Here is a 17,572-nt window from a genome sequence, read left to right on the forward strand (position 1 = left end):
GCAGGAGGCACCAGCTGTGCCGTGCCGCCCGCGCCGCCTTTTTAATCAAGCTGCCGGTGCGGTGGGGCGGGTGCGTGGGGGCTCGCCATGGCGGCCCCGTGGCACAGGGTACCACGTCACCCCGCCGCTGTCCCCCCAGGAGCGGGGACAGGGCAGGACCCCAACCCCTGCCCCACCCATGCCCGGCAACCGCCCCCCCCCATCCACGTGCCACCGCAAAGGGCACGGGGGGCACGGCCCGGTGACGCCATCTGAAACGCCACCGCTGCCCTCGAAACACGTTCCCGGCGCGGCACCCCGGTCCCACGGGATGGAAAACGCCGGGTCCCATGGGATGGAAAGCACCGGGGCTCACGTGCCCATCCTTCGCCCCCAAAAACCAACCCCGACACCCGCCTCCATCCTCCATCCCCGGCCTCCAACACCTCCACGCTTTTTTGGTGGTTTTATCCCCTCTCCCCCGCTTCTTTTTCAATCCTTTTATTCTTCTCCCCCCCCCTCCGCCCCCCCCAAATGCCAAGGAAAGGTGCGAAGGGGTTTTTTTGGAAGGAAACGTCTAAATTGCAAGAAAAACCTTTAATGCCGACAGCCGGAGCAGCTGGAAGGACAAATATAGCCGGAGAGGAGGATGGGGACGCGGTGGGAGGCGGTGGCCGTGCCGAGAGCGACACCTGGTGACTGGCATACACGGACACGCGTGAACACGCATGTGCCCGCGCCCCAGGTGCGTGCACACGCGTGAACACGCGTGTGCGCACACCTGGGGCGCGGGCACATGCGTGAGCGGGCGTGCAGACGTACACCCGTCTGCAGGCTCACACGCACGGGATGAGTCCGCGGCGGGTTACGCAGCGGTAGCAAGAAGCTGCTTTTGCAGGTGGGGAAACTGAGGCACGGGGGGAAGGAGAGCGGCCGGCGCGCTCGCTTTCATCTGCAAAGAGCCACCGATGCCTCGGGTCACCGAACGGCAACGCAGAGCCGAGCCGCGCCGCAGAGACGCTCTCTGGCTTTCACCGGGCTCGGATCCGGCTCATCCCACCGCCTGGATCCGTGGAGCGACGGGGCGGTGCGACGGCTGCTCCGGGTGGAGAGTCCGGCGGGAGAGGGTGGCTGCCCGGGTGGGCAGCACCGTGGCCGAATCCGGCTGCCCCACGGTGGCCGGCAGCGCCGAGCTCCCGCAGCCTTCGTGGGAAGGCCTCTGCTCCTCCTCCTCCTCCTCCGGGAGCCCTTGCCAGCCCATTTTCCACCACCGCGCCTGGAGAAGCACCGAGCACGCACCGGACTCACCGCGCTGCCGAGGGCCACGGCCGGGGTGCCGGGACACCCCTGCAGCCACCGCCCATGAGCACCCGTGGAACCCGACCACGCAACCACCACGACCGCCGTGCCGGGATGAGCAGGAGAGCTGCCCGCACGAGGACCGCGGCGATGCAGGGGCAAGGAGGGCCGCGCTGGATCCCACGCCTTGGGCCGGGCGACGGCACCACGATGAGCGAGGAACGGTGGGACCGAGCAGCCGGGAGAGCCGCGGCTCCGCCGAGCGTAACCCAACGGGGAAGAAGAGGCGAACGCCGGAGATTTACAGCGCCGGCTCCGCGAGCGCCACGCAGCCCCCAGCCATTTGGCACGGCAGCTGCTGCCGGGGAAGTTCAATGCAAAAATAAATTAAATAGAATAAAACACCCTGGTCACCTTGGGACGGGGCGAGCGGGATGCCGCGGGAGCGGGGGCTGCGCGGGGACGGCCGCGGCCGCCCAGGGGCTTTGTCTGCCCGTGGCGGGAAGGTGGGACGCGGCGGAGCCCAGGCCGGCGTCGTGCCTGGGCTGGGTCCCTTCTGCCGTGCCAGGGCGATGCCCTGCAGCCGAGCGGAGCAGCCCGGCCACCTCCCGCCCCGGGCAGGGACCGGGAGGATGGATTAGGTACCCAGCCGACTGCACGGCTCCCAGCTGCCCCGCTAATAAATCAGGAGGAGGGCGGCCGGGCGGCCGGGTTGGGCTGCTCGCAGGCTCGCTCCTGCTTTCAAAGGCAGAGTAAAGCACCCGGCGTCGAGGCCGCCTCCGCCCCCCCCACCATCTGCACAGGGATATATTTTAAGACGTGTCAGCGGCAGGGATGCTAAACCAGGCGAAAGGAGAGCGAGAAAGCCGGGGCTGGAACGGGAGACGACGGCCGGGCTCTGCCGAGAGGGAGGCACGGCCACGGCGTGGGGAACCCCATCACGCGGGGACCCCCGGCCTGAGAACGGCAGACCCCCGCATGCCGTGCCGGGCCATACCAGCACCCCATCGTCGCCCCTCGCCCGGCGGGCTCTCTGCTCTCCCACCGCCGTAGCTGCCCCCCGGCCCTGCCCGACCGCCTCTGGCAGGGTCACTAAAAGAAGCGAGCGAGGCTCCGGCCGAGCCTCCGCCGAGGAGAAGGAAGCCGCTGCCGGGAGCAAAGGGAGCCCCTGGAGCAGGACCGGCCACCGCCTGCACCCTCCACGTCTGCCCCAGCCCCGGAGCCCCAGCACGAGGGCTCCTAGGAGCCGGGCTGGAGCTGGGACCAGCGTGGAGAAACACCCGAGGAAGGGAGGTGGACGGAGGACACAGACCCTCTGCTCCCGCCCCGTGCCCTCGCGGCTCAGGGCTGGAGCAGAATCTGGCCCCCGAGGCACCCCGGGGACCTCCCCGGAGCCCAAGGGGCTGCCAGGAGCAGGTTTGGAGACAAACCTTAACGGCATCTCCTCCCTTTCCGACCCCCGCGGCACCGTCCCCTCTCCTGGCTTCGCTTCAGCTCCAGCTTTTATCCTTCCTACTCCCACCGAAACCGAAGCAGCCCCCGTGGCTCCAGCTCTGGCGTCGCCCACCCAGCCGGACACCAACACCCATGGGAGCTGCGGCACCGGGGAGCTGGGTGGCACCCGAGGGGCCAACAAGGGCTCGGCCCTGCGGCTCTCGGCGAGCGGAGTCGAATTTGGGGGCTTACGGACGGTTGCAGCCTGGCAGGGCGGAGGGCTGGCGATGCCAAGTCCCGGCACCGGTGCCGAGCTCGCTTACCGGCACCGCCACGCACCAAGCTACGGCACCGGGGAGGGCAGGACGAGGGGAAAAAAAGGCTTTTAAAGGGAAACACGGTTACCGTGTAATTTGCAAAGGCTACAGCAAGCAGCGCAATAATTCAGTGCAATGGAGCAAAAGGCAATACAGTAACAGGAAATATTTAATTTTCCAATCTCCACTTTCCATTTTTATAAACTGAAAAGAAAAAATTTAATATATTACAAAATATCTGTACAGAGACAAAGGTACAACCAAAAAAAGGCGCGCTCAGTCTCAAAACGAAACTCGGGAGAGGTACAGTAAGAGTCTTACCAGACGCTTCTCTGCTGGGTAACTGGCTACAGCGTGTTAGACATTGGCATTAAACCCAAAAATGATCCGTGTGGAGGAAGAAAGGAGGGGCGAATTGCCATCTAATGACTTGTCTGTAACCTGCACCACATTTTAAATCCTTTTAACGCATACATTTCCCCCCCCCCCCAGTAAATCCTTTTGTCTTCTTTGTACAGAGACCCTTAAAAAAAAAAAATTAAAAAAAAATAAAAAGGAAAGAAGAGCTGCTGGGAGGGCTGGGGGGATGCGAGCGGCCCCACAGCCCCCAGCCCTGCGACCAGGGGCCGTGTCCTGGGCAGGCTGGTCCCCCCCCGGCCCCTACGTGCTCCCTTCGCCCTTGCAGGGATTGAAAGCCTCTTGCTGGGACCAGTTAAGAAAAGCGACTGGAGATGGAGCAGTGGCCCCTGCCAGCGCCACAGCTCTGCCCAAACCTCCCCGGGTGGTCAGCGGGCTCGGACGAGGGATCGGTGAAAAACCACCTTCTGCAGGAGCCCAGAGGCACCTCCCGGCACGGCCTGGCCCCCCGGGGACAGACGGCAGATGCCATCAGCCACCCCGAGCCCCAGAGCAAGGGACAGAAGTCTGGGATGTCTGTCCTTTGCTTGAGGTGGGACAGGGGGACAGGAGCCCACCCTCGCAGTCACCCTCACACCTCCGAGGTCCTCAGCACCTTTTTCAGCCCCTGCTGCAAAACGAACCGGTGCCAGAGAAGCGTCCCGGGGGTGCCGGCTGCTCCGGAGAGACCCACAGCCCCGCGGGGCTGGCGGGGACCCGGCCGCACCGGCACGGCGCCGACGGGCGCACCGGCTTTTGCAAAAGCTGGGACAGGCCACCCTAAACCGCGCCTACGACGGGGACCCCAAAGCCGGGGGGACACGAGCGAGGAGCAGGCAGAGCCCGCGGGAAGGGGAGGTTTGCGGCGCTGGTTTAAGGACCGCTCGCTCCTCGGCAGGCTTTTCTGGGGCTTCGCCAATTTGGAAAGACAATAATAAGCATCGGCTCCCTAAGAGGATTCAGCACGGAACACGACTTTTCCTTCCAAATTGGATGGGCTCAGGAAGAAAAGCCAGAACAACAACAACAAAAGCTCCACCACGGCCCAGAGCTGGCAGCTGCATGGTGGAAAGAAAAAAAAAAAATAGAAATTTAAAAAAAAAAAAAAAAAGAACCCTCAAGAGGTGACTGGTTTATTTAGTGCACTCTGCGTCTTACAGAACTTCTCTTTTTGTTTTCTGCACATCAGGCATGAACTGGCAATTAAAAAAAAAAAAAAAAACCCCACAAACCCAAAACCCAACAAATTTACACTTGGAATTTTGCAAAGGGTCTCGCTCCTCGGTGCTGACTACGAGAGGCACTGCTCCCTGCTCACGCAGGGGCCTTGCACGTTACCACCAGGGTGTATAAATACATACATATATATATATATATATATATATGTTCTCTCCCCTCCTTCCTCCTGCGGCAAAGCTGCTGGGTACAGCCACGGCTCTGGCTGTGTAAGGCAGGTTTTCCCCAATTAGAGAAGCACCACCTATTCAGGTGCATTTCTTTTCTTTTCTTTTTTTTTTTTTTAAATTTATCTCTCTGTATAAAAAGAAATGAAATCAAATCCTGTTAGTAGCAAGAAGGTCTCTCGGCCCCCCGGACTCCCACCCGTTTAACACTTCAGAACACTGTCGTCTCTCAAATTAAAAGAAGAACCATGTGTTTTCCACAGGAAAGGCCTACTCAGAAAAAAAAGCTCATAAATATGTACCTTTGTTTTATTCATCTCTTTTGTTTAAGTCTCATTGAAATGGACAACATCGCAACTTTCTGCAGGAGGAGAAAATTCATCGTAAATACTTCCTTGACAACAACAAAAATATATATGCTTATAGAAATGATACATTAACACCTGGTAAGCCTCGAAGTACTGAGATGCTGCCCGGGGAGCCCGACCGACCCCTGTCAGGACACGCAACACCAGCCCAGAAGGATGCCGGGTACAAAAGACACTCCTACCTGGTGGCAAACCCACCAGAAGTTGGGTTTTTTCTTTTTTTTTTTCCTTTTTTCTTTAATTCTTGAAGTGTTTTGGAAGTTACGAATTACAAAGAAATACGTATCTTTAAGTGAGGTGTTCTCTTCGGCTCTTAAAAGAAAAAAAAAGAAAGAAAGAAAAAAAAAAAAGACGATTCCCACTGCAAAGTTATGGCAGGAGAGATACAAAACCCAAAGAGACCCTTCACAAGAGCCAATTTACTAAGGCTACCGTCAAATGAGACAGGACCTGGACCCGGAGCCGCCCAGGCAGGGCTCAGCCTCGGCACGGAGCGGAGCCGGAGCAGAGGGACGGCCGGACGCCGTATGGAGAGAAAGCGATGTCGGAGAAATTGAGTACAAGCCAGTGCCACATCCTGGGTCTCCACAGCCAGGACAACTGATCCAGGCGCCTCTGCATCAATATATTCCTATTTCTTTTTTTTTTTTTTTTTTTTAATTATTTTTTAAAGGGGATTGGGAAAAAACCCCAAAAATTGCTTTGGGAACCAGACTCTCCCTCAGCCCTACCTGAACACTGCCCGGCGCTTCCCCCACCGAGAAGCACCGGTGCCCAATTTGTGAAAACTTCTTTTTTTTTTTTTTTAAACTTTCCTTCTTCCCACATGGTTGGGTTTGTTTCATTCCTTATTTTTAAACAATTCCCCCCCCCCGCTCTGCTGGCTCAGGGCAGAAAGCTCACCGCCATTTGCGGTGGGGTGGTGGTGGTTTTTTCTTTTTTTTTTTTTTTTTTCTTTTTTTTTTTTTGTCACTAACCAAGCGCGAGAGGTTTTGGCCAGCGAGTGGGGACCCTACAGTAAGTCACGGGGTGCCCGCCGGCAGCCTAGCAAGGAATACAACAGGGAGCTTTGCAGCAGCTGAAATGCGGACAAGACCTTGCTCTGGCAAAAAAGTCATGTCGCTAAAGGTGGAGAGGCGAGGGAGGGGAGGACCGGCACGAAAGGCGCATCTCTCAGTAAGGAACCCCTCTCCCCCGTCCCCCCCGCGGAGGCACTCTGCCAGGCCCACGGTACGCCTTCCCGTAAGAAGAAGTCGCCTGGGTTGGGGCACCCCAGCTGTGACCTGTTCCTGCCCCACTGGAACCGGCGCTCCCCGGTCCCAGCTCGCCGTAGTTTTGAATTTTGGCCTCTGGATGTACCAGCGTGTTGTTGCTCCCCTCAGCTTTCGTAAAAGATTGCCCAACCGAGTGTATGGCGACGGGGACTCTGGCGAAGCGGAGGTCCTGGTCCCCTGGAAACTGGACAGATCCTGTGCCCTGGTAATTGCTCGTCTCCCCAAGGTGGCTCACGGAGCCCAAGAAGGTCCTGCTTTTCCCCAGAGGCTGGGCAGAGGGTTCTAGTAGCGTCTGGCCCGAATTCAGCTCCTCGGCACCAAATCCCCCCTCTGAGCCCTCGGCGCTGTAAGTCCTGGAGGAGTGGGACCTGCCGTAGTCCGCGGCTCTCGAGGCTTGGTGTTCGTGCGTCGCGTGGCCGAGCGACTCCGCTTCTTGCTGGGAAAAGAGCTGCAGCAGCGCAGCCGTCACGGCCGGGTTCAACTCTTGGGCTGCGCTGGAGAGATCACCTTCAGACAGAGGTGGTGGCGGCGGTCCGGGGGGCTCGGGGGGTCTCTTCTCTGGTGGGAGAATGCGAGGAGGACATGCTGTGGAAGGGTTACTTCTTTTAAACACCATCTTAAAACATCACGCGAACAGATATAAATACATTTATACGAGAAAAAAAAAAAAAACCAAACAGCCTACCGAGACAGTCCACTCTCTAGGATGCACTGGAAAAGAGGCGGAGAGTTTTAAAAGCTGGCATTCGTTGCAAGATCAATGCACATGTTCATTAACGTTTTCCCCGTACTCGCCCCGTCCCCCATGCTCCCAACTAGTTGGCAACAGCTGTCCTAACACATGGGCACCCGTGGAGGGAATTCCTGCTCTCGGATCAAAGGCTAACGCCGAGCAGGAGACAGATGTGGAGCCACACGACAGCACGTGTTCCCCGAAAGCGGGGTCTCCCGCTGCAGAGGGACGCCGTGCCTTACTGCGCCGGTACCAGGCTCGCCGGCAGCCGGGTGGCTGCATACTGATGGAGCGTGGCCCTGATGTATCGGGTTAGAAAAACCACAAAACCAAAACCCAACCCCAAACCCACACATACCAGATCCTGACTGCACCCGCGACAGACTGAAGGGAGCGGGTACGCCCTCTTTGCTTCTTACCAGAGCCCTGCTTTGCCTGGTTTATGACCTTTTTACAAAGTACACTTCCAGGGAACAGTCCAAACCAATCTCAAGCCACAAATATTCGCATACACCACACAGACTGCCCTGGAGCATGAGGAAGTAGTTTTGCCCCCCCATCCCTTCTCCCCCAGCCCCCCCCCCCCCCCCCCCCCCCGAAATCAGACCTAAAGTCACAAGGATTTCTGTTTCAAAAGGACCCCTCCTAGCAAGAACAAAAGCACCCTTTGCACACCCCCCCCCCCCCCCCCACGCTCTTACTACTTTGTATTACTGCTTTTGAGGCAGCAGGAAGAACAAAGCAGCCTGGTTAGGCGGTGGGAAAGGCGAGAGCAGAGCTCTGGCCCTGCCCCTGCTAAGGCAGTGCCACGGCTAGAGGTGACACTGCGGAGGGCAGGACGCAGCTTCCCGAAGGCCACGATCTGCTCCCGGTGCCTCGCGTGCCGACTTCGCCCGCAAAACCAGTCCTGACTCCTGCAGAGCAACACAACTGAACTGACTCGATCTCGTTCATCGACAAAAGGATCAGCTACACGGTGATTAAAGTTATTACTGGCGATGACGTAAGAGGCCACGAACACCTTGTTTGAATCAGATCCTCAAATCATGTGCAAAACTGGTTATTAAAAAGGTCAAACTTTATTGTGAAAACCAGTAGTCTTCCAGGACCACCCCTCCACCCATATCAGTCAGTCCACTTTAAAACTAGATTGTATTTAAATCCAGAAAACAATCTTCAGGTAATTTTAAAGCCAAGCTGATTTGGGGACAGCATATCATTTAAAATAATTATAAACAGAGAACAATGTTATTTGATTGAATCTGCTCTACAATAACCTAGTTATCTTCCAGTACTAGGGCAAAAAAAAAAAAAAAGAAAAAAAAAAGCACGATCACAACTGGCTTGTGGTGGGCGGGTGTGTTGAAGGCACGAGAACACAGCACGTTCAGCTACATTGCAGAGGAGTTGTGTATCGGGCCAAAAGAGGCTCCCTGGAGAGTCTGAGACATACTCAGGAGGCGCTTCTAGAATTTGGTGAGGTCGTCACAGGATGTTGCTAATAATTCAAAAAATCAACAGAAACAAAAGACATGGAGACATTTACACTCACCTTTGAAAAGGAAATCCAAGAGTTCACTGATACAATCAGGTCTTTTAAACATGCCTCGTACTTGCTCTACAAGAACCAGCTGTTTGGCTCAACTTCACAAGTCACTGAATTTCAGGACTCATAAAAGTCAACTCTACGTATAAGCAGGCACACCGAAGCTGGATGCACAAGTTTCTTATGTACACAACTGCCACTATCCCTCCCTTCCAGCACTCTCCAGTATTTCGGTTCTCACATTCTTTAAAATCATCTCTGCACACTTTTTTTTTTTTTTTTTTTTTTGAGCGGGCTGGAAGGGAATGGTGAAAGAGAGAGTTGGGACAAACGGTAAGATGGGAAAATCTGCAGAGATTCAACGTCCTGTGCAAAAAAACTACCTGAACGGGTAAACTGATTACTAGGGGTATTAGAGGAAGAACTGACCCTCCAAGTTTCCCTTTCATTTTTGGGGAAAACCCAAAACCTTTAATCTTCACTGACCCATTCACAGTGGAGCACTAATAGATTTTATATGCTTTGCAGATGTGAAGCACAGCAGTAAGTATTTTTGTGTTTTGGCTTTTTGCAGTTCTTAAAACCTCCTGAGCAGTCCAGCACTTACCGCAGGGAGTGGGTCAGTGTCTCTCTCAGTCTTGACATCTGAGACTCGACCACATTTTAGCATCCAGCACCTTTCCTCCTCCCATCCACACCCCCTGCCTCCCTCTGTCACAACACCTAAATTTGTCTCGGTTCCTCCTGGGCATGGTTAAACTAGAGGCACTCATGGAATACTTTAATTGTTCAAACAAGTGCGTGGCATCCAAGATGCGCAAGCAATGGTTGTGATTATTTACCTGTACTTTCCTCCGGATGCATTGTAGGGGTTTTCCTTGGCCCCCGTTGCTCACTGCTCTTCTCCCCGTTGCTCTCCTCCAGGGTTATAACAGGCTCCTGGCTCTTCATCAGCTGACTCAGCAGAACGGCCAGCACGTTCTGCATATCTCCCTGAGCGCTGGCTGTTTCTGGAGTCGCCTGCTCCTCTGGTAGCTGGGCCTCTGCGGGTGGCTCTTCTATGGCTTCCTCTGCTGCTGCTGCCTGAGACTCGTGCTGCTGCGTTGTGGCTTCTGTCAGAGCGTTGATGGACTGGTTGAGAGCCTCCAGCTGTTGCTGCATCTCTGGGTTAGAGTGTACATTCAACAGCTGGGCCATCTGTGGGACACTCAGATCAGTCTGGCTCTGCAGCAAGTTCAGTAAAACAGCTAGTTCGCTCTGATTCAGCTGCTGGGTGATTTCTCCAAGGCCTGCAGGAAACACAAGAAGCATGACAGGAAGGTTAGGCAGAGCTACATCACATCGGTTTGTAATCGTGACACCGCACATACCAACGAACACCTCTTCTCCGCGTTCCCGGATAGGGGGAAGGCACGGAGGCTCCAGGAGGAGGATTCCAGGACAGTTTGCTCAGATTTCCACCATCGGCTTGCCCCCTCCAGACTGCGATCAGCTCTGAACAGCACTGCAGCAGCACCCCGTGGTACTGCGCACACACTGCACTCACCCAAGGCTACAGCTGGGTACTGCTCTGTTAGCCACGGGAAGCTTCGTCACTGCCCCCTCAAATCTACCAACATACCTGCACACACGGCTGCTGCTTAAAATCAGCCGAGTTGGGCCAAACCTCCCCATTCCTCGGTTAGCTAACCGAGGGCACCCCAAGAATCAGACTGGTGAGCAACTACACCACCAGTTACGGCAGCAAATCTGAGGAGGCGTGATGAAGATTTGGAAACCCTTAGCCCACTTCAGTGGTAATCAGAGCAGCAAGTCTGACAGCAGCTCAGCCCCTCCCAAGGTCTCTGCAGCACTCTGCGGATCAAAAGCACTCCTTCCTGCACTGGAAAGCAGGTTTCCCGGGATGGAGCTAAGCTGCTGTTTGGGATGGAGGAAGGGTGTGTTCCACTGACGCAGCAGAAGAAATTAGGTCAAGCAGAAGGCAATTCCTTGCTGAAAGCTGGCCTGGGATCAGAGAGGACTCTGTCCTGACCTGCAAGTATCCAGGTTAGTCTAAAATACAACCCTGGAGTGGCATCACCTCCCTTTGCACCATGCTGGAGCAGAGCCTCCTGAGTGACAAGTGACAAGGGTGTCCCTTCACACTGACACTGACTTCGTAAGTCAAACTTTTTGGGAAGAAGGGTGCAAACTTTAGTTTTAGAAGCTTAAAATTAAGCTTCTCTTGCTGGTAGGCAACTAAGAACATGACACTCACTTTTCTCGGCTGTTTGTTAATCCAACCGCCACCTTTTGTCCATCTGCCATGTTTCATTGAACACATGGATTGTGCATTCCCTGGAGCAAGAACTGTCTTCCTTGTTACTTGTCAGTACAACATTTGACACAAAGGAAGCTTTAGCGCATATCTGGGTTTTTATAAGGCTTCTACAGAACAATCAGCATGGTCTGGGCAGCTTTGTGTATCTCTACATTCCCAGGAATCAAAATATCTCCCCTCCAACTATTTTCTAGACACAGGGAGGTTGGTCACAGTTTTGGAAACAGTGCACAAGTCCTGGTCCTGCAAGTCTTTATGACCAAGTGATCTTTTCCGCGCCAAGCAAAGTGCAATAACGTACACTTTTGCTCACCAGCCACTAGCCTGTTATGCCTAATCTTTATATGATTTGATCAACAAGATCAAACTTCAGCTCATATGCACACCCTTCACATGGCTGTACCTTCCAGCCTATTATCTGTTACTTTGCTGGCTTAAGTGACTCAATGACTCCTTCCATTATTCTCTGTGAAAGCTTGTTTCAGAACCAATAATATAACTCATAGAACAAATTCACAGTCAGCTCATCAGTGAGTGACTTCTGAAGACCAGCCAGAATGTTCTGCAGCCAATAGCAGAACACAGCAGAGAAAGAAAAAAAAAAGAAAAAAATCAGGATAGGAAGAGTCTGGAATGCTCTTTCTGTAGAAATAGAGGTGAAAGAACCAGACTGGCTTGAAAATAGACATAAGCCTCCCACACCCAGACCAGAGAGGTAACATATCAGGAGGAGCCTTTTACAGACCAGGCTGGGCACTGACCTACTGCATCTCCAGCACCAGGCTCTGTTTTGAGCTGGGCAGGCTGTGGGTGCACAGGACTGCTGTTGTTTTTGACAGTGTCTGTGCTTGTAACAGAGGTAGTTTCTTTCCGAGAAACTTTTGATAATGGTGGCTCCTCCACTGCAATCCCGCTTTGCCGCTGCCGTCGGCGTTTCTTGCTCCACAGCTCGTGGCAATCCTGCCAGTGGGGAAGGCTGGAAGAGAACACTTAGTAGTTAAGAAACATGGCAAGAAAACCCATTTAATCCTCAAAGACCACAGAAAGTTATTAGTGCCATAAGAGAAGCACAGATATTCCTCTGACTGCAACCATACTATTAAACCAAGAAGGGGCAAGTCCTAGAACCAGGAAAGGCAGCATAACTGCATGTGAATCATTTAATTTGCACTGGCATCTCACCCCTGAATGGACTGGGTTAGCTACAATGCACACAAGCCCCAGTGAGTGCAAGTTTGCCAAGCTTTGAGAGTCTGGTGGCTTTAAGAAAGCAGCTGCCTTTAGTAACTCTGAAGGAAACAGGAATCTCGAAAGCTACTGCCATACTTGCACACAAAGCAGCTAGAGTGGAGTTTTATAGTCTGCTTGATTGGAGCAGGAGAAAAGAGCTGCAGTGTGACACTGCTCAACAGCCACTCTTCTAGTCAATTAACAAGCAGCATAAACGAGGCCTGGCCAGTCCTCCATGGCACAGGGGACAGGGATATGCTACATGCTACTCTTGCACATCTTCCAACAGAGTTTTAGATCACCTTACAAGCATTAAACTGAGCTTTATAAAAAAAGCAGCCTGTTATCAGGCAAAAAACCAACAGCACAGGAAGAGCTATTTGCTCAGCCATATGACAAAACGCAAGGGCAGGGTTGAGAAAAGAACCCAGAAATCGTAACTTAATTCTGACTGAAAAAAAACAAGGCCAAGCCAGTGGCTCCTTCCCAAAGCTCAGAGCCCACTGCGGCGGAGGATGCCAGCTGGAACTTACTCTGGAGGTGCCATTTTGCTGAGGTCAACATCCTTAAGGAAGTCACTCTGCAGGGCCTGTTCTGCTGTGCAGCGCTTGCCAGGGTCTAGCGTCAGCATGTGGTCCAGCAGGTCGAGAGCAGACGAAGGAATGCTGCGCAGAGAGTTGGAAATATGGCCGAGTTAAGGGGTTGTTCTGAACAGGGGGAGAAGCCCACTTTCAGAGAGACACCTCAGGCCTAAGAGAAATCCATGCAGTCAAAATTTATTACTACGTGATGCAGCAGCTCAAAGACATCGACAGAACAGGCATCAGATACGCGATACTTCCAATCTAATTTTTACCATTTATGAAGAGCAACTCTGCTACAAATCCCACAAGATTATCACACAATTATACTCTCCCCCCAGAGAGCACGTCTCAAGTCAGACAGCCTCAGCACTGTGAGAATGCCATGCTGTCAAGCATGCTTTCCAGCGCAGACCCTAGCTAGAAGTGTCACAAGCGTGCAGAGGCAGGGAACCCCTCCGTCAGGCACCTGTGGCAGATTTAGAAAGGGGACAGTGACCCCATTCCAGCCTTCCCCAGATGGGAGAAGCCCTCCTGGGGCGGGCTGCCCAAAGGCAGAAGGTAAGAAAGGAAAGCCCTGCTTCATCCTGCCAGGTAGACTAGAGCCAAAGGATAGCAGATGAGTCACACAATGAAACAGAAGGCCATAACCCCCACGCAGCCACTTATCCTCTCTTCTAACAAAACTCACAAGGAGAACTCCTCACGCAGGCGCCTTCGGTATTGCTTCTTCGGTTTCATAGTGTTGAAGTAGGGCAATTTGATGACATCTGGCCACACCGCTGGACAGGGGCTCCCGCAGAGCCGGCTGAGAATCAGAAAAGCAGAGTACGATCAGCAGGTGGAATGCAGCTAGGAGGAGAAGAGTCACCAACCCGAGTGAAAACGTTTCCTTTCTAAGCAACTTACTGTACCAATAACCTAGGTCTGGGCACACTTCAATACCTCCTTTTTGATCTGAGGGTTATCAGGAAGAGGAAAAATGCTTACCTTGAGTTTATAAACCATCCAACACAATGAATTTTCAGTGTGAGATGTAATTTAGGTTCATGATTTTTGCACTCAGCTAACAACAGCAAAGTTTACTGAGGGTGCATACATTAGCAGCCACACACCTGATGGTAGACACGGACACCTAAATGCCTAACTATTCACATTTGCAGTTACAGCCATTTGCTGGTCCTATTTTTCAGGCAGGTTAGAGAAATAGGGCTCTTATAACACAGAGACTGTGTGCATGAGCAGTTTCTGCAGTACCTCTTCTCATAGGCATGCATGTGCAATGCTTTACCTGATTAATTCAAGCTGAGCCAGTTCCAGATTGGCTTGAAAAATAGGCTTCTTTGTAAACAGTTCCCCGAGGATACAGCTGGAAAGAGGAAAAGCAAGAGGTCATGACAGCAAACCCTTGGGATGATCGTTTGAACACTGCAGCATTTCTGTTCAGAAGCAGGTTTGCCTGAGGAGAGTTATTTGCATCAGGGCTTGTAGTTGAGAACTGACAAACTAACCTATGTGTACAGAGTCACCAATTCTACGCAGCTGGGAAATAACATTCACTAGTAGGCTGGTTAGCATGTCACAGGCTTCACGCTTTAACTCTTTGCAGGGAAAGGAGGATGTGTCAACAGCATGACAAGAAAAACAGATTCAGCCCATTTATCTTTTCAACTTTACTGTCACAATTTGGGGGATATCTGCTGGCCCGAATTATCCTCAGCTGCCAGTAGCGTACTGTTTGTCACTGCCAAGCGCAGGATATCGCCTTGTACGCACACACAACATTTGTACAGCTGGAAGGGAAAGAAGGGAAGGAGGGAGCAGACAACTCTGACTCATTCAGTCCTTAACATCTACCCTTAAGCCTTCTGACAGGAATGACAATCAGTGCCAAATATAGCTGCGGTCCGATACAGGCACCTGTCTGCTGGAGCTGGGCTAACCCCACTCATTTGGCAGAGGACACTGAACAGCAACTGGACCTCACGGCTGGAGTTTCCAGAAGTAATTATCTGGGTCTGACTTTTACAAACCTTTGTCATTTGTGTACTAAGCTCTGCGGAAAATTTACCTGCGAGTATCACAATGGGAAGTACGCACTTCAGGAAATCCAGCACCACTTCTGAATGCTGAATCTGAGTCTCTGGTTCTGAATCACTTGGAAAATGTTCCATCTTTGTGGCTGAACTGCCCAGACTCCTCCTGTTCACGAGGCTCCCTACACTACTAGAAACCCAAAATCTCTACTTTAAAACGCTTCCTAGATTTAGCTGAAAAAAATAGGTGACAAACAGAGCAATGTGAAGAGGTTACGGAAAAACTCTCTATCAGGTCATTAAAACCATACAGTGAAGCTATGACCAGCACAGAGTAAGCTTGTCACCCCTTCTGATCTTCCTGGTACCTCATTATCAAAGGTTGGTCGTTTGGTTTTTAAATAGCGAGAATAGATACCTTTTACGCTCTCACATGTCAATACCAAGAAAAGCCGCATTCTAGGAGTTTTTACTAAATGCTACAGCTTTAGTTAGGTGACACACACCTATTTCCTCAAAGCACAGAATTTTGAAAGTGTCCCTACACTATCACAACACACTTTGCCTAGTTGGAACAGATGCAGTTTCAGAAATTAGCACAAATCAAAGACTACCTTCCATTAGAACTATTCACGGGCCAATGTCCGCAGCCCAAACAGGACAAAAAGGTACAAACCAGGCACTTACCCACAGCTCCACACATCTATGGCTGGTGTGTAACGCTCCTCACCTAGCAGCAATTCTGGAGGTCGATACCATAATGTAATGACTTTATTTGTGTATGGACGGCTGGAATGCAAGGTACAAATATAAACTGATGACAAGAACCACAAAACCCTTACAAACTGTAATTATTACTTCCAAACTGCAGAGTTAGACATGCAAGTAGCAACAGTGGGCTTTCAAGTGTCTAGACTTCCATAGCACCTGCCTGAGCTAAATAAAGCTGATGAGATATCACAGATTTTACAGGCCTGCCCGTGTGCACAAGACAGTAAGTTGTAGGTACCCAAGACTGAAAAATCCTGACCGGCAACAGACAGCAGCAAGCTGCCATGACTGAATAGTGACTGATCTCAACTGATCTCAGAGCAAAACGTGGTCCATGGCAGGTCCATGGCAAGCAGAGAAGATGTTTTGGTTCCTTATTGGCTAGTTTGTCTAATGAAAGACTATTAATACCAGCCAGGAGTGTATTTCTTCTGACAGCTGGAGCTGCATTATAGCACTTACACCATACTGGAAATCATTCCTCAGGCAATGCCAGGACTTCCAAGTGAAGGGACTATGTGGAGCTCATCCCACCTATGAAAACCATTTCCCCCTTCCTCCACCCTGCTAGGCCTCACCTCTCCTCCGAGCTGTAGAGTCGGGCGAGTCCAAAATCTGCAAGTTTGATTTGCCCACTGAAAGACAAAAAACAGTCACTGGTTTGAATCACAGCTGGGCTCACATGCTGCAAGCAGTAAAAGGTAAGGAAATCCCCCCATGTAGTAGAAAGGCCTAACAAAGCAATGTTTGCAGTAATTACTTTTGGATATGCCAGCCTTAATTTTTCAAACCCTATTTAATGCTTCAAAGAAATGAAAAAAAAGAAGGCAATAATTCAGTCTCATCTCTATCACAAACCCTTCCCAACACACCAATGTCCCAGAGAAATTTTTTAGAGGGATACCCAGGCACGTGGATGCAATTATGCACAGTATTATTCTCACAGGCTCAAAGTTTTCTTACGAGCATCCAGATGAAGACTTGAGAATTAACAGCAAGTGAGTAATTGTTATGTATTCTGTGATGAACTACGTTACTGCCAAACATTGCTATCTAGAGAAGAGAGCACATTTCTGGAGAACTGCTACTTCCTACCTTAACCCTCCACGGTTTCTCTGCATACAAGCACTTCCAATAAACAGTATTTTTGCCAAAATACCATGGAGACCAAGTGTACACAGAGACCCATCTACTTCAGGTCAACATGGAAGAAAGTTAACTCTAAGGAGCTGCAAAACGGTGAGCAGAGGGCCTCACGTGGAGAGGCTGCTACCAACAGCAAGTTAAGTAGAAGGTTGTTAGGGTTGTTCACCCTTGCTTGGTGACCCCGCAGCCCAGCTGTGTTCTCAGCCAGCAGCAGCACCCAGGAAAGCCACTGCTTAATTACAACCATCCGTCACACCACTGGTGGAAACCTGCAGGGTTGTATTCCTACAGCGGATCAACACCTCCTGTTCCTAAGCATACCCGAGGTGAAGACGACTGCGTGCTCTCAGCTGAACCCAGGGAGAGCACAGGGAAAAGCTTGGACAGAACTGTATCTACTGCCAGGTTACCTGTTGTTCAATAAGATGTTGGAGCACTTAATATCTCGATGAAGGAAATTCTTTTTGTGACAATAATCCAGACCCTCCATTAACTGTTTCATGAAAGACTTGATATGGTCCTCTGAGAAATGTACCAAGCCAGATTCTAGCAGCCCCATTAGGTCATGGTCCATGTACTCAAACACAAGGTAAAAGGCACCTGGTATTAAAAAAAAAAAAAAAAAAAAAAAAGAGAGAGAGAGAAATTATTTGAGACAAGAGAGACAAAGAAAAAGGAGGAATGAAAGTAGATTCAATTGTTGAAATATTATTTTCTGTGCACTGTTGAGTGTGTTCTG

The 17,572-nt window shown here is 51.8% G+C and overlaps 1 protein-coding gene across 3 annotated transcripts in view; it reads right to left on the reverse strand.

Annotated features, from left to right (window-relative positions):
- Window positions 1–3,180: 3,180 nt before the first annotated feature.
- The window catches only part of CDK12 (cyclin dependent kinase 12), a 30,368-nt gene continuing 15,976 nt past the window's right edge, over window positions 3,181–17,572 (reverse strand). Inside the window, exons 6-14 of one of the 3 annotated variants that reach the window (XM_075523295.1) lie at window positions 17,244–17,433; window positions 16,266–16,322; window positions 15,604–15,705; window positions 14,172–14,249; window positions 13,572–13,688; window positions 12,833–12,964; window positions 11,831–12,045; window positions 9,592–10,038; window positions 3,181–7,028 (exon numbers count right to left, since the gene is read on the reverse strand). In XM_075523295.1, the coding sequence (XP_075379410.1) occupies window positions 6,370–7,028; window positions 9,592–10,038; window positions 11,831–12,045; window positions 12,833–12,964; window positions 13,572–13,688; window positions 14,172–14,249; window positions 15,604–15,705; window positions 16,266–16,322; window positions 17,244–17,433 (1,997 nt within the window). In that variant the 3' untranslated portion in view covers window positions 3,181–6,369. Of the gene's footprint in view, window positions 7,056–8,263; window positions 8,702–9,591; window positions 10,039–11,830; window positions 12,046–12,832; window positions 12,965–13,571; window positions 13,689–14,171; window positions 14,250–15,603; window positions 15,706–16,265; window positions 16,323–17,243; window positions 17,434–17,572 lie in introns of those variants that run through there. The other 2 variants (XM_075523293.1, XM_075523296.1) reach the window with 2 other exon arrangements.

The sequence above is a fragment of the Mycteria americana genome, chromosome 22, assembly GCF_035582795.1.
Source record: "Mycteria americana isolate JAX WOST 10 ecotype Jacksonville Zoo and Gardens chromosome 22, USCA_MyAme_1.0, whole genome shotgun sequence".
Taxonomy (NCBI): Eukaryota; Metazoa; Chordata; class Aves; order Ciconiiformes; family Ciconiidae; genus Mycteria; species Mycteria americana.